Source organism: Penicillium maclennaniae (assembly GCF_028827695.1).
Source record: "Penicillium maclennaniae strain IBT 15551 chromosome Unknown utg000005l:1.0-2652337.0:1.0-2654196.0, whole genome shotgun sequence".
Classification (NCBI taxonomy): domain Eukaryota; kingdom Fungi; phylum Ascomycota; class Eurotiomycetes; order Eurotiales; family Aspergillaceae; genus Penicillium; species Penicillium maclennaniae.
This window is the reverse complement of record NW_026623217.1, coordinates 1,243,062-1,257,653: the sequence shown is the minus strand read 5'-3', so window position 1 is coordinate 1,257,653 and position 14,592 is coordinate 1,243,062. Positions and strand designations below refer to the sequence as shown.

The window sequence follows — 14,592 nt, the reverse complement described above, 5'->3', positions numbered from 1 at the left end:
TCTTACCGCTGCCAACTTTGCGCATTGCCCGAATCTACCTTCCACCGCCGCGCCGCTCCGCCTCCCTCGTTTTCAGATCACATAACCTCCGCGTCACCGCCGCGCGACTGATTACCGATACAACACTAACATCCCTGAAATACCGATTATCGAACGCCAGCATGGCCGAAGACGAAGTAAGCATTGAGACCGCTGGTCTGCCTCGCATAATTGCTGACGAACATACGTCTAGGGAGCCTCTCCTCGCGAGTTGATCGTGGAAGCCTGCCGCCGAGACCAGCCGCACCTGATCGAGCAAGTTCTGGACAGCATGAACGAGAAATCAAATGAGGAGGTGGCACAATTCTTCAATGAGGTGACAGATGCCTTGGGAAATCACGCATTGCACATATGCGCAACCTATGGCAGCTGTACGTCGGAATCCCCCGCAAGCTGTTTTCCATCACTGACAAATTTCTAAGACGACGCGATGGACTCTCTCTTCGACATACAGTACTTTGAGTGCGACCCGCTCACTCGGTCGGACAAAGACACACCATTACACCTCGCTGTGCGATACGCCAACGAGAAGGACGAGGAGTTGGGTACGGAGATGGTGAAAATGATGTGTGAGGCTGGCTGTGATCCCCGGGTGCGGAACAAGCACGGCCAAAAACCTGCCGATCTGGTCTTCAATAAGCCCGAGATTAAACAGACTCTTCAGCAGGCTGAGTACATCCTCGCTGAGGGCATTCAGAATGACGGGGACGAGGACATGGACCATGACAGCGCCAGTGACAGCAACTAGACTGGGTATTGCCGTGGTATTACTTGTATCGGATCGTGAGCAATCTGTCTGGAGCGTTGGCCTCTTTCTCTTTCTTTCGCATAGTTTTACACGCTCGAGCTCTAGACTTGGCTATATTTATTGCGATACTATGATGGTTATGAATGGAGTCCACTGCATTTATTGTTTAGAATCCCCGCGATGAGAGACGATTCAAACATCCCTGATCATCTGAGATATTCGAGTACTCGTACTTTTGTTGATCTCGATATATGTGGGCCGCATCCTTGACGTGCACTCTAAGATCTGACATGCCCGCGGTGGCAACAGAACGGTTAATGATAAAAAAGCGATAGTTCAAATCTCTCCCCAGGCTTCTGGAATCGAGAATAAAGAAAAAAGATGAAAAGCCAAAATAAATCCCCAACAACCATCTAGAGCATGTCTGAATCAAACTCCAAGCAAGATCACGTAGCACCGGGACAGATAAGATAGGCACGCCCTGCAGACAACATGCGGGGGTCAAGGGTATATGAAAAAACCCCACCAACCCAGCATCATTTTTTCCCCAACCTTCCAAAGAGACCTCCCTCACCCCCAGCAACGATGGCCCTCGCATCTGAAACATTGACCAAAAAGCCATGGATCGAAACACCCCTAATTGAATGCGCATCCCTATCCAAACAAGCAGGATGGTACATCCCCTCACCACAACCCTCAATTAACAATAGAACGCTGACAACGGTTCGAAACAGCCGCATATTCCTAAAACTAGAGCTCCTTCAACCCTCAGGTTCCTTCAAGTCTCGGTCTGCCCCATCCCACCTCAATACCTCCCTAACATCAACTAACAAGTTACCAGAGGCATCGGCAACCTGGTTCTCAAATCCCTCACTCAACAATCTACGAAGAATCAAGAAACTCACTTCTTCAGTTCCTCGGGCGGTAATGCAGGCCTTGCAGCTGTGCATGCCGCGCGAGACCTAGGCCGTCCTTGCACGGTGGTTGTTCCGCACAGCACGAAACCACACATGATGTCCAAGCTACACGCCGCAGGAGCATCAGAGGTACTACAGCATGGCGAGAGCTGGTTCGAAGCAGATCAATACCTTCGACAGACGTTTATTGAGGGCCAAGAAGGGAATGTCTACGTGCCGCCCTTTGATCATATGGATATCTGGGAGGGAGCGGGAGAGATGGTTTCGGAGATCGAGACACAATTGGGAAGTGGGGAGGGGGGCTTTCCCGCGGATGTGATTGTTTGTAGTGTTGGTGGAGGGGGACTTTTGAATGGGGTGGTTGATGGGCTAGAGAAATGTTTGGCTAAGGGAGAGAAGAGGGGTGACGTTCGGGTTATTGCCGTTGAGACGGAGGGAGCGAATGCGTTGGCACATTCGCTTCGAGAGAGGCGGTTGAGTTCGTTGAAAGGTATTACGTCTCAGGCTACGTCGCTTGGTGCTTTGAAAGTAGCGGAGAAGGCGTTTGAGAATACCATATCGCCACCGAAGGGGGTGGTGGTTGAGAGTGTCGTCGGGTCGGATGCTGAAGCTGCGAGGGGCGTGTTAAGACTTGCAGATGAGATGCGGTTGCAGGTGGAGTTGGCATGTGGCATTAGCTTGGAGGTTGCTGTCAATGGGAGGTTGAAGGATGTGGTTCCGGATTTGAACCCTCAGACAAAAGTCGTCGTGGTTGTTTGTGGTGGGAGTAATATCTCTGCAGAGATGATTGCGGAGTATAGAGACCGACTTGAGCAGGGGTGGAATTAGATGGCAAATGATTTGAATACGGTGAGACAAGGTATAAATATAGAATACAGATCACATTGGATATCTAGCCCGCAGAAACGACATAAATCTAAGTCTCCAACACATGGTGCAAAATTTGTGCTACAGTATATAGTGAAAATGCATCCCTCACCCCGGATCAACAACTCCGAGAACGACTTTTACATAGAAACGATCCAGATACACTTATTGTGCGTTGGCCTTCTTGGCCAGCAGGTTCAGAGCACTGCCCGCAAGGATGAAAGAGCTCTGGTCCTTGCTCAGGGTGTGCTTGACGGGAATCATGAAGGACTCGCCGGTCTTACGCTTGGTAACACGCAGCTGAATCTCGCCGTTACCACCGGCTTGCAGGGTGTCGTAAAGACCGACGGTGTCAACCTTGTCGCAGGCATCGATGCGGTCGTAGTCCTCGCGATTGGCGAAAGTCAGGGGAACAACACCCTGCTTCTTCAGGTTGGTCTCGTGGATACGGGCGAAGCTCTTGGAGACAATCACGCGACCACCGAGGTAACGAGGCTGCAGGGCGGCGTGCTCACGGGCGGAACCCTCACCGTAGTTATCCTCGGCGACGACGAGCCACTCAATACCGCGCTGCTTCCACTGCTCGGCCAGCTCGGGGATACCAAACTTGTTTCCGCTCTCGTCGTAAGCGACGTTGGTCTCGCCAGTGGCGGCGTTGACGGCACCGATCAGGGTGTTGGCAGAGATGTTGGGCAAGTGGCCCTTGTACTTGAGCCACGGACCGGCCGCGGAGATGGTATCGGTGGTACACTGGCCCTTAACCTTGTAGAGAACTTGAAGGCCAGACAGATCACCCTTGGGGAAGGGGGCGAAGGGCTCCAATAGAGCCAGGCGGTCCGAAGTCGGGGACACCTTGACCTCAACATCAGGGTTAGGAACGGCAGCAGTAGGCAGGAAGTTGGGGTTGCCCTCCTCGAAGCCGGCACTGGGCAGGTTCGAGCCCTGAGGAGGCTGGAACTTGAAAGTCTCGCCATTGGGAGTGGTCAGGGAGTCGGTCATGGGGTTAAAAGTCGTCTTGCCAGAGTAGGCGAGAGCAGTGACGAGCTCGGGAGAGGCCAGGAAGTTCATGGTGCGGCGATTGCCATCGTTACGACCAGGGAAGTTACGGTTGTACGAGGTGAAGATGGCGTTGTCCTCACCCTTCGGGACCTCATCGGTGCGGTTCCACTGGCCAATGCAAGGACCGCAAGCGTTAGCAAGCACGATACCGCCGGCCTCAGAGAAGGTGTTCAGGGTCTGGTCGCGATCAAGAGTGGCACGGATCTGCTCACTGCCAGGAGTGATAAAGAAGTCCGCCTTGGGCTTGAGACCGGCAGCGGAGGCCTGCTTGACCAAGTGCTCAGCACGGGTCATGTCCTCGTACGAGGAGTTTGTGCAGCTACCGATGAGTCCAGCTCCAAAAGTCTCGGGCCACTGCTTCTCGCGGACCGTGTCGGCGAACTTGGACAGGGGAACAGAGAAGTCGGGAGTGAAGGGGCCGTTGATGTGAGGCTCGAGCTCCGACAGGTTGATAGTGATCAATTGATCGTATTCAGCCTTGCTGTCAGCACGCAGCAGGTTACCAGGACCAGAAGCAGCAATCTCAGCAGCAGCCTGGGCGACGTGACCACGGTGAGTCGCCTCGAGGTAGGGGATCATGCTCGGAGAGAAGGGGAAAAGCGAGGTGGTGGCACCGACCTCAGCACCCATATTACAGCAAGTAGCCATACCAGTGCAGCTGAGAGTCTCAACACCAGGACCGTGGTACTCAATGATGAAGCCAGTACCACCGCGGACAGTCAGCTTGCCAGCCAAGTGCAGAATGATGTCCTTAGGTGAGGCCCAGCCGCTGAGGCGGCCCTCAAGACGAACACCGAGGATTTTAGGGGCCTTAAGCTCCCAGGGAGCATCAACCAGCGCATCGACGGCATCGGCACCGCCCACACCAATAGCAATGGCACCAAGACCACCAGCATTAGGGGTGTGACTGTCGGTACCCAGCATCATCAGACCGGGAGCGGCGTAGTTCTCCAGAACGCTCTGATGAATGATACCGGCACCCGGGGGCCAGAACTCAATACCATAGCGCTTGGCAGCACTCTCCAGGAAGTCGAAAACCTCGCTGTTACCCTTAATGGACGCGGGCAGATCGGTATCAGCGCCACGCTCACCAACAATCATGTGGTCGCAGTGAATACTGGCGGGAACCGCAGTCGAAGGAAGACCACAGGACATGAACTGCAGAAGAGCCATCTGCGCAGAGGCATCCTGCATGGCCACGCGATCGGGCTTCAGCTTCAGATTGGCCTGACCACGGATATCACGGCCATTGTTGGTACCTGAGAGGAGTGACTCCTCGAGGTTATCCAAGTGGGCGTAAAGGATCTTCTCAGCCAGAGTGAGAGCACGCTCAGAGCCCAGAACCTTGCGAACCTGTTCGAGGTTGCGGACAATCTTGGGGTAGGGCGGCATACGCGAGGAGGCGGCTTCGGTGGCCATACCACGAGCAAGGCGTTGCGGGGACAGGCGTCCGACCAGCTGCTAGAGTCAATTATGGGGGTCAATTCATGCTGAACGGGGTATAACTTACCCTGCGTGAAGCGGCGGCTCGCTGCCATACCAACTGGCTCACCATCTTGAAGTGTGGAGGGTGGATACTGGGGAAAGAATCATGGTCGAAAGTTCCCAGGCTTTTTTATGGGCGGTCGGCATTCGTTATTTGCATGCGCTATGATTGGCTGGAGGTAGCGCCGATACCGGGATTTTCGCTGGGGAAGCGGTCGTTATTAAGCATTCACCTTGAGTAAGTTATGGCTGCGCTTGATCCTTGCGCCTAAAATTATCTGGTAGGCGTCGGTGTCGTTCTTATGTCGAGGCCTGTCAACTGAGTCTTGGTGTGGATCTTGACCGCCGCAGTTGGACCTCTTCACTAAAAAATACCAATGCGTCTTATATTCCTACTTAAGATTTGAAGCCTGAATAGAGCATACTCATCTTAAGTAGAGTGGGAAGGATACCGGAAAAAAACGATATAAGTTAATAGCGTGCTGTCAGATTCTCGGTCTTCCAGGAATCTTTTGAGTTACGTAGGTGACACTCAATATTACTCTACCAACCCACGCGAGACGTGCCGGCGGTACATTCAATTCTGCAAGAGCTCAGTGTCAACCACAATCAGGCTCATATGATGAGGGTTATGAAATGAACGAATTAGATCAAAGACGCAAAGAATTGCTCGTGAAGACCTTGGCTACGCAAAACGACTCGATAGAATAGTATTGAATTCAATATTGCACAGTACAGGGGACATTGCCTCCATGGTAGATGCCAGTCGGCATTTCGGCCCCTCATCAAACGCCTCTCGTATCATGAAATCAGTACTAGGAAATCATTAAGTAGCTCAAATCATACAATCACAGATCGGTCAACGGCAACAGCTTGGCCAGACCTCGGTCGAGATAATCAGAACAAGAGACATCAAAGGGAAGAAAAAGCATATCTTTACTGGAATAGATTAAGACTGCTGTTCTTCGTCTACCACCGCAGCTCGCAATTCCCACACGAGGTCGTAGCACTCTGCCAGCAGGGCGTTGACGCTTCCTTGGCCCTCTGGGATATCGGGACCGACATAGAATTTGCCGTCAATGCGCATGTTATCGATCGAGTTGAGCTGCTATGGTCAGAAAATGACCTGCGAAAAGAACTTGAGAGATTCTTACCTTCATACTGTAGGGATATAATTCACGGGAATTGGATACACCACCAGACTCCTTAACTTCAATGAGACACCGGCGGAGGGTCTGCAATTGGTTGTATACGGGCAGCAAGGCCTCCGAAACGGGCTCCGATGAAATAAGGAGGGCGTAAATGTAGGCGTAACTGCGTCGAATAAGATACAACAATGTCTAAACCAAGCCAATTAGTATAGAATAACAGTGGATTTAGGTGTGGTGGGCGTACTCGTTGGGCGTGAAGGTCAGCTGGTTGGCCCTCAGCATCGACAAAATTACCATTGACTCGTGCCTCGTCGATTCTATCGAGTTTGCGCTGATAACCAAATAGATCCGTCTCCCGTAGGGACCAGGCTTGTGTCACAGAAAGTCGGTCCAATTGATTGCGGATTTCAAGGAGGCGATCGTATTGCTCCTGGAAACGTTCATTGATTTTGCCCTCACTAGGAACATGTTAGTAATTGCTGGACTGCATACAAGGACTCAAGTCATACCGCTCCAGAACAATTTCGGTCCATCGCCAGCACCGATGCATCAAGGACTTGAGGTCATCTTGGCCAGCATAGGGAACACCATCGGCGTCCACGAAATTGCCGTCTTTCTGGGTGTCTTCAATCTTCTTCAACTGTTCCCGAAGGTTGTTCACTTCCGTCTTCGAAAACTATTATGAGAAAATAGAATTAGTCTTTGCTCAAGTAAAGAATACAGAAATGATACGCACTTTGGAGCGAGTATTAACTGCAGATGTAGATCGCAAGATAGAGACCAATGTCTCATGTGTTTGCGCCAATCCAGGGGAAGCAACGCAAGTCCCTTCTGTAGCTTGTCTAGAGAGATCTGGCATTCTGCCAGGCGACTTTCAAGAAGCGTCAAAAGAGCGGGGGAATAGTTATTGCGGCCGCGATCGAGAGTTTCACGGAGGGATTCAAGAGTCTTGGTAATGGAGTTCAAATCTTTGGAGCTGTAGAATCCGGCCTCTTCAAGGTGATCGAGCAGGCGCTAGAATTCGATGTCAGAATTTGATTTAGATTGTCGCTCGTGTTCATAGGAGTACCTGAATCGTAGTTGCTAGAGAGTAACTGGATGAATGTTAGTACACGGAAAAGAAAGCCGCGGGGTAGCAATCAACTTACACTGCTGGAGCTTCATTGTTTCTACCCACAGTCAAAAAAAGAAGTGAGATCAACTGAAAGCAGTCATCAAGGACGTAGTCCACTAAAGGCGATCGCAGGTTAGTCATGGTCTCACCGATCATGCAGAGAATCCATTCCGATACTCACAGCGATTGTGAACCGAGCGCGCGGAGCGCTCTTTCTCCTTGCGGGCAGCATTGAGATTTTCCACCTGTCCGATGACCTCCTCGTAAAGCGGTAACACATCGCGAGATTTGATATATGATGACTTGTCTTGCTTCAAGAGAAGAAGGGAATCACGGGTTCGGAGAAGGCATTCGAGAATGGGCTGCTCCCGCGGGTCGAGCGGGACCGGAACGGCGGGGGACTCCATGGCCGAAGCGCGGAGATGGTCGGGATGAGATGATGGTATGGCAAGACACAACAAGCAGGTCTGCGAAGGAATAGAGAGCTGGAAATCTCAAGAGACTGCGATAATGCACTTGAACCCCACACGATTGTGATGTCAGTTCCGGACCGATTGATATCCAGCGATACGGGCTGATTACGCACGATTAGTCACCCATAGCCGAACCAGGACTAGGTCGAAGGTCACGGGATGGAATCCGAGCTAAGCCTATTAAGGCCAAGCCCTAAGCGAGGGCTTTTTCCCACACACGCCCGCGCGGTTGCCCTGTTCGGATAGGCCTTCGTGATACACTTCTTCTTTTCTCTCCCCATCCACTCTTCACCTTCAAGACACCCAGTCCGGTCAACACCACCCGTCGACAAAATGTCTACCGCCGAGCTCGCCTGCTCCTACGCCGCTCTCATCCTTGCTGATGAGGGCCTTGAGATCTCCGTACGTTGGCTCCTTTTTGAAATGGTTGGATTCATCGAGGAATTGAAGACTCGCGAACAAGGTTTTCATGTCGAGAACTTGGATCGCTATGGAGTGATCAACTGCGCAATTTGATGGATTCAACCATGCAAGCACAAAACCCGACAGTCACTAATTGAATCTACTTTCCAGGCCGACAAGATCCAGACCCTCATCGGTGCCGCCAAGGTTGAGGAGATTGAGCCCATCTGGGCCACCATCTTCGCCAAGGTAAATACTTGATTTCTAATTTGTCGCCTTTACATTATGTGAACACTTCTCTGCGAAGCCCGAATTCGAAGTGCGACATATACAAGTCCAGTGACTTACGATTCTCAATTTGCAGGCTCTTGAGGGCAAGGACGTCAAGGACCTCCTGACCAACGTCGGCTCTGCCGGTCCCGCCGCTGCTGGTGGTGCCCCCGCCGCCGGCGGTGCTGCCGCCCCCGCCGAGGCTGTCGCTGAGGAGAAGGAGGAGGGTAAGCTATCCTGCACGGTCTCATACTACAAGATATTCATGCTAACTCCCACACAGAGAAGGAGGAGTCCGATGACGACATGGGATTCGGACTTTTCGACTAAGCGCTTTAATCGCTCCGAATATAAAGTCGTTTTCCTTTTGCTCTTTCCCTCGCCTCTTATCCCGCATCCGCCTGATGGCTCCCTCGACGATTCTCTCTTGTACTCGATACTCCACGACCCCTTCTACGAAGATCTAGATCACGGGGCAGAAAAAAAAGAAAATAGCAAAAGTTTCAAACGGACAAAGACATTCAAATGGAGACTGGGTGCTCGGTTTACTTCCGCATCACTCTGTGACGGAGGTGGATTCGATCGGATGCCGTTGCGATTCCGAAATTTTTGTTGCTTCCAGGATATTAGGGGAATTGAAGACAGACGTTTGGCACAACTTTTATGATTTGTCCATGACCGCGGCTTCCGTTCAGTCTGGAGGGTAGTTGTATGTTCTTTCTCTTTCTCTACTGGACGGGGCCAGCTATGCCCAGCCCTGATGCCATGTCTGCCATGCGATCACGAATCTAGGAATCTCGTTTGATTCTGGTGCTGGGTATTTTCGTAGTCACTGAATAGTAAATCCGGTTGGACCTCTCAAGATGTGAGGTTCTTGTCCCACTCAACGTCTAGAGCATGTGATCTGGTCCCAACTTGGTTTCAAGATCTCTGTCATGAGTAACAAGTGGATCAAATTGCAACTGTGAATTATATACGTCACACCCCGTTGGCTAACACCTAACGCCGTGCTCGCCTGCTCCGGTGCCCCGATCCTACTCCACATCACAAAATTGAAAATTCTCCAACCCTATAGCAGCCATGTTTTAAAAATTCGACAGGTACAATCGCATGCAAGACAGCTTCCACACGATGGTTATGACGCCACAAAGAGAGGAGCATCTTCCTTGACGGCGTAGATCCGGAATTGAATGAAGATGACCACATCCTCAACCATGGTGCCCAAGGAGCCAATCAGCCATGGAAGGTTGGTCAAGACATATTCCCGTTCAGTAGAGTGGAACAGAATCTGTAATTGCATTTAGTGGGATTACTTCCACATGTCCATGGCTCGGGTAGTACTTACACCTGCGCCGTATGTGAGATTGCCCATAAGAGACAAGATGAAGAAGAGGAGTGACAGTCCTATGGTCGAGGGTTAACAAAAGAAAAGAGCCTGATGGACAAGTGCTCATACCTTCGCATGACTTATCGGAATAGTTCTTGTAGATTTGAGGCAGTCGCGCTCTGTCGCAATATTAGCCTTATTTCATTGATCAGCCTTTAACACAAGCACTCACCCAAGATAGCAGACAGCACTGAAATAACCCAGGATCTGACCACCAGTAGCTACAGCCCCGTCGTTGTGGGATTCCGGCGCCGGAGCCCACATTCCAGTCTTCCAGGCCATGGTCCACCCGGCCATACCAACAACGAAGATACCGAGGACACTGATGAAGTTTTTGATCCAAGCCTTGCGCCCATACTCACTCTCCTCCACAATCTTGGCAAGCGAATCCTCGGGCTGGCTATCGCGCCGCCCAGTATGGTAGCCCCGCTGAGAGCCAGAGGATCTCCGCCGGCCCTGCGGTGGGACAGCGTCGCTGAATCGTCGACCAAGTAGCGGGGTAGTGGGATCGGGTGTCTCCGTGGACGAGCGCCGCCGACGGTGAACCTCCGAACGCGCATTGAACACCTTGTAGTACAGGCATTGACCGATCAAGACGCCGTCCGCGATACAGAAATAGACTGCTATGGCGAGGATCACGGGGACAAGGTCTGCCATAAGACCACCCACCAGATTCGCGATGTCACCGATAAACCAGACAAAGATGAAGAGGAGCGAGATAGCGTCGGCGTTGCCGTTACGGTAGTTTTCGATAAGCTGAGGGACCTGGATTCGAGATGAGTTAGATATGTTTCCTTCTCTTCCCCTTCTTCAGAATGCGCATGGGAGCTTCATCACACAAAACTCATTCGGGAAAGCTCTAGACACGGGCGATAAGCATACCAAAAGGAAGATCCAACAGGTCATTGACACCGAACCCAGAAGACCCGATGCAGCCTCCCTCGGCGTTAAAGGCACAGACTCGTGCGCGCCCATATTGCTCAGCGCTTGTAATATAGTCATTGTCCCGCGGGGGAATTTTCGGGTGTCGGACGCGGGTGGAGCTGAGAAAATTTGGATGGGGAAGATGAGGCTATGACACAATCGATGCGGGTGAGTCCCGGGGCAACTCCAGCGAACATGCGAGCAGGGCAGGGGTCATGTAGAGGCTCGAGATGCAGCTGCAAGTGAAAATTGCAGAATTTCAGATAAGAAAAAAAAATTACTTTCGGACAGCTGCAGGCGCACGAGCGATTTTGAAATTATTGGATGACTCAGCCTGTCCAAAATGCACGCGCACGGACATGCTGCACATGATCAGCTTCTACACTTGATAAGAGTCGTGTGCATCACTAGGGTATATTATGGTAGCTAGATGAAGCAGGTACTCAATTTGATATACATATCTATAGATTACTGTAATGGGCAGCTTGATCAGGAAAAGGTGAAAAGGAAACGGCTATTGTGTCGACTGAGCAGACTAGAGCAAGCTGTATCTAAAGAGAAAAGACTGAGTGTAGCCATAGAAGCCTCAGAATCCAGGATCTCACTTAACGAGATCTTGAGAGACTGGAGTAAGATGCTAGGTCAGAGTCATGGGTCGTTTGTCTGGGAGACAGTGGCCAAGAAGATGATTGCCCAGCAACATGGAGAGTGGTTGCACAAGACAAGATAATTATTCAAAACCATTGCTTCCTGTCCCGAAGCCTGTCGAATTTGATTCTGTCTATCTGTAGATAGAGATTTGTCAGATTGCGAGACGAAACAGGCAGAGGAACGAATGGAGTCTGGAATAGCGGGAACTAATTGACATCAATGATAGTGGTAGAAGAGAGGTATTTGGAGAAGTATTCTTTGGAGAGTCAGCGCTCATGGAAAATTGCAGTTCTACCGGTTTAACATGCTTTGCGCAAACTTATATAAGACCAAAAAGTCAGGTAAAATTGTAGCAACACACTGTCAACGACGGTGTTCATAAGTTGGTAACTGAGAAGCAAATGCACATCACGATCTTCAGAGTGAAATTGATAATATATTGAAGTGCAACAGTCTCAAACTGTGCGGAAATATTCATCCTAGTACATCTTCAAATGCTGCATAGAATCATATTATAGAGCGGCTGCTTGCCCGTCAGCACTTGCGGGCGGGGCAGTGCCTAGTACCCCGTCCCGCTATTCGACTCGACTATCTCGATTTACCTGCCCTCAGCTCTCTGTCAGGTAGATCCGATGACTCACATCCATATTTCCAAGTAACATTGCATTATTTTCTTCTGCTCGTTTGTTAAGAAGCGACGTAACATTGTCACTGGCCTTCTTGACCGATCAATTGACAATTTGAAAAACTCTCATGGCCAACCCAATATATCTTGGCATTGTCGGTATGAGACATCCGATCTCTCAAGTGTTCTCCATTTTCTTTATATGAGCGCTGACATCAGACAGGCGTTGGCGGTGTTGGAACCGCCTTCCTTGAGCAATTAGCAAAACTGCTCAATTCACCCCAAATCGTTCTGCTGGCCCGCTCATCGCAGTCCCTGCTCGCGCCGACACCAGCATACTCACCTTGCATTACCGCCACAAATTGGTCAGATGCCGCAGCGACGCCATCATTAATTAGAAAGGGCGCTCTTTCGCCGCATGAAATTGCGTCATATCTCGCAGCTACCCCGGGTCGTGCGATTCTTGTGGATAACACCTCGGACCTTGTCCTTGCCCAGGCATATCCTATCTTCCTCAAAAATGGAGTATCTGTGGTAACAGCCAACAAAAAAGGATTTTCCTCCGAGGTATCATTATGGAATGACATCTTCGCATCCGAACTTCAGGGAAATGCGTTCGTGCACCATCAGTGTACAGTTGGCGGAACCCTTCCAGTTCTCTCAACATTGAGAGATCTGATCGCAACAGGAGATGAGATTACTCGAATTGAAGGGGTTCTCTCTGGGACACTATCACTACTCTTGGGCGTCTATATGCCTGCGCTTGGCACGTCCGAAATGAAGTGGAGCTCTCTAGTCGCCCATGCTAGGGAAGCAGGCGAAACAGAAACCGATCCACGGGATGATCTGAACGGTCTCGACTTTGCACGGAAATTAACAATCATCGCCCGGGTTATTGGCCTTGAGGTCCCTCGTCCGGATTCGTTCCCGGTCCAATCACTTATACCCGATGAATTGGCCTCATTGCCGTCATCGTCCGAAGGAATTGCGCAGTTCATGAGCCAGTTGCCTGATTATGACGACAGAATGGATGCGATCAAGGAGGCTGCTCGGAAAGAGGGCAAAATTCTGCGGTACTTTGGCAGTATTGATGTACCCACGAAGACCATTAAAGTTGGGCTGCAGCATGTGAAGAAGAGCAGCCCTCTTGCCAATCTCAAGGGTAGTCAGATTGTCAGCATACATACTAAGCGATATGGTGCTACACCTTTGATCTTACAAGGTGGTGGAGGCGGAGGTGAGATTACGGCCATGGGTCTGATGGCTGATCTCCTTAAGACGATCGAGAAGTTGAGGTAATAGGTGATTCAGTGGCAGGCTGGTGGCTCTCCTGATCATGATATTTTCAGTCTACGTTCAAGTAAAAGCACGCCGTGTATTTTTGTACACCAAATACATGAACATCTAAATGCAAATCCACCGCAGTGCGATGCATAAGAATCGAAATTCCCTCAAATCCTCGGACTAAGCCTCCTTGCGAACAAAGGGGCAGGTAAAATAAGGATGGAGCACTGTAAGTGCAACGACGGCTAAGGCGACCATACTGAGAAAGGAGAAAATGAGTAGAAAATTGTTAAAAGTAGGAAAGGAAAGAACTCACACTCCATCCAAGATCATAAACTCCGTTTCATTCCGCATCAAAGGATTGGCCCAACCCTCAGCCATTTCCGGAAGACTGAAAAAGTCAGCCAATGAATCCAAAAATCAACACATCTAGCCACCGACCGATATATGCAACGGATCAAGACAGTGATATAAGCGAAGACCTCCTCGACACAGAAAGCCTTGAACAGCAACGCCTCTTTCTTCTCCTCCTTCTCCTCAAATCTGGGAGACCGTCCCTCTCGATAAACACGAAAGGCGAAATCAGCCCCCAGCAATCCACAAATAGCCATAGTAGCCACCTGGAAAGCGATACCAGCAATCATCAAGTTATTGCCCGCATCAAGCTTCTTACTGTCATTGTCACTTGCAGAAACAGCGATACCCCCACGAGCGGCTTGAATCAAAATCGAAGCAATATCGCAACCGATGAAAATCCGCGGATAGAAACGAGGCGGCAAGCGCGACTTTTCAGGTCCGAGGTAGAGCACGATATGCTTGAGCGACCAGTAAATGCCCGCAGCGATGAATGACGGTGCAACGATCAGACACACGATCTGCACATCGAACCCTCCCGCAGACCATGGGTTGCTATGCATCAGAATCCGGCCGATGTAGCCTGCTAGTTCAATGAAGCAGCCTCCCGCAAGCGCGATGGTGAATGTCCACTGTCGGGACTTGATCCCAATAGCGAGACTGTATAATCCGCATAGACCAAAGAGAGTGGCGAGAAATAAGTTTCCGCCTAGATGCGGTGTATACCCGTAGGATGTTGCCTTGACGGGGCATTCTGGGGTGACGGATGTGCAGTTGGATGTATCGGTCATTGTGATCAATGGTTCTCACGAAACCAAAGCGAAAAAAAAGAAGAGCTTTAG

At 50.6% G+C, this 14,592-nt stretch overlaps 8 protein-coding genes across 8 annotated transcripts; 4 read left to right on the top strand and 4 right to left on the bottom strand.

The window, feature by feature from the left end:
• Window positions 1-161: 161 nt before the first annotated feature.
• On the top strand, window positions 162-787 carry N7477_005695 (ankyrin repeat-containing protein ANK1; the record flags this gene model as incomplete). The annotated part of the gene is made up of 3 exons (XM_056967358.1): window positions 162-176; window positions 233-410; window positions 462-787. The coding sequence occupies 3 exons, from the start codon at window positions 162-164 to the stop codon at window positions 785-787; spliced, it is 519 nt and encodes a 172-aa protein (XP_056822112.1).
• Window positions 788-1,372: 585 nt separating this feature from the next.
• N7477_005694 (putative L-serine dehydratase) lies at window positions 1,373-2,532 on the top strand (the record flags this gene model as incomplete). Its single annotated transcript, XM_056967357.1, has 3 exons — window positions 1,373-1,461; window positions 1,522-1,575; window positions 1,629-2,532. The coding sequence occupies 3 exons, from the start codon at window positions 1,373-1,375 to the stop codon at window positions 2,530-2,532; spliced, it is 1,047 nt and encodes a 348-aa protein (XP_056822111.1).
• Window positions 2,533-2,736: 204 nt separating this feature from the next.
• N7477_005693 (aconitate hydratase ACO2) lies at window positions 2,737-5,185 on the bottom strand (the record flags this gene model as incomplete). Its single annotated transcript, XM_056967356.1, has 2 exons — window positions 2,737-5,091; window positions 5,141-5,185. 2 exons carry the CDS (start codon window positions 5,183-5,185, stop codon window positions 2,737-2,739), a joined length of 2,400 nt encoding a protein of 799 aa, XP_056822110.1.
• An 879-nt stretch (window positions 5,186-6,064) lies between these two features.
• Window positions 6,065-7,787, bottom strand: N7477_005692 (uncharacterized protein; the record flags this gene model as incomplete). The annotated part of the gene is made up of 8 exons (XM_056967355.1): window positions 6,065-6,220; window positions 6,270-6,455; window positions 6,511-6,724; window positions 6,776-6,942; window positions 6,999-7,280; window positions 7,336-7,360; window positions 7,415-7,496; window positions 7,562-7,787. The coding sequence occupies 8 exons, from the start codon at window positions 7,785-7,787 to the stop codon at window positions 6,065-6,067; spliced, it is 1,338 nt and encodes a 445-aa protein (XP_056822109.1).
• A 399-nt stretch (window positions 7,788-8,186) lies between these two features.
• Window positions 8,187-8,855, top strand: rpp1 (ribosomal protein P1; the record flags this gene model as incomplete). The annotated part of the gene is made up of 4 exons (XM_056967354.1): window positions 8,187-8,255; window positions 8,427-8,504; window positions 8,620-8,752; window positions 8,809-8,855. The coding sequence occupies 4 exons, from the start codon at window positions 8,187-8,189 to the stop codon at window positions 8,853-8,855; spliced, it is 327 nt and encodes a 108-aa protein (XP_056822108.1).
• Window positions 8,856-9,660: 805 nt separating this feature from the next.
• On the bottom strand, window positions 9,661-10,887 carry N7477_005690 (PQ-loop repeat-containing protein; the record flags this gene model as incomplete). The annotated part of the gene is made up of 5 exons (XM_056967353.1): window positions 9,661-9,813; window positions 9,871-9,929; window positions 9,982-10,031; window positions 10,085-10,677; window positions 10,795-10,887. The coding sequence occupies 5 exons, from the start codon at window positions 10,885-10,887 to the stop codon at window positions 9,661-9,663; spliced, it is 948 nt and encodes a 315-aa protein (XP_056822107.1).
• Window positions 10,888-12,240: 1,353 nt separating this feature from the next.
• On the top strand, window positions 12,241-13,411 carry N7477_005689 (Homoserine dehydrogenase catalytic; the record flags this gene model as incomplete). The annotated part of the gene is made up of 2 exons (XM_056967352.1): window positions 12,241-12,271; window positions 12,336-13,411. 2 exons carry the CDS (start codon window positions 12,241-12,243, stop codon window positions 13,409-13,411), a joined length of 1,107 nt encoding a protein of 368 aa, XP_056822106.1.
• Window positions 13,412-13,576: 165 nt separating this feature from the next.
• On the bottom strand, window positions 13,577-14,541 carry N7477_005688 (RTA1 domain-containing protein; the record flags this gene model as incomplete). Its single annotated transcript, XM_056967351.1, has 3 exons — window positions 13,577-13,655; window positions 13,713-13,787; window positions 13,838-14,541. 3 exons carry the CDS (start codon window positions 14,539-14,541, stop codon window positions 13,577-13,579), a joined length of 858 nt encoding a protein of 285 aa, XP_056822105.1.
• Window positions 14,542-14,592: the final 51 nt, after the last annotated feature.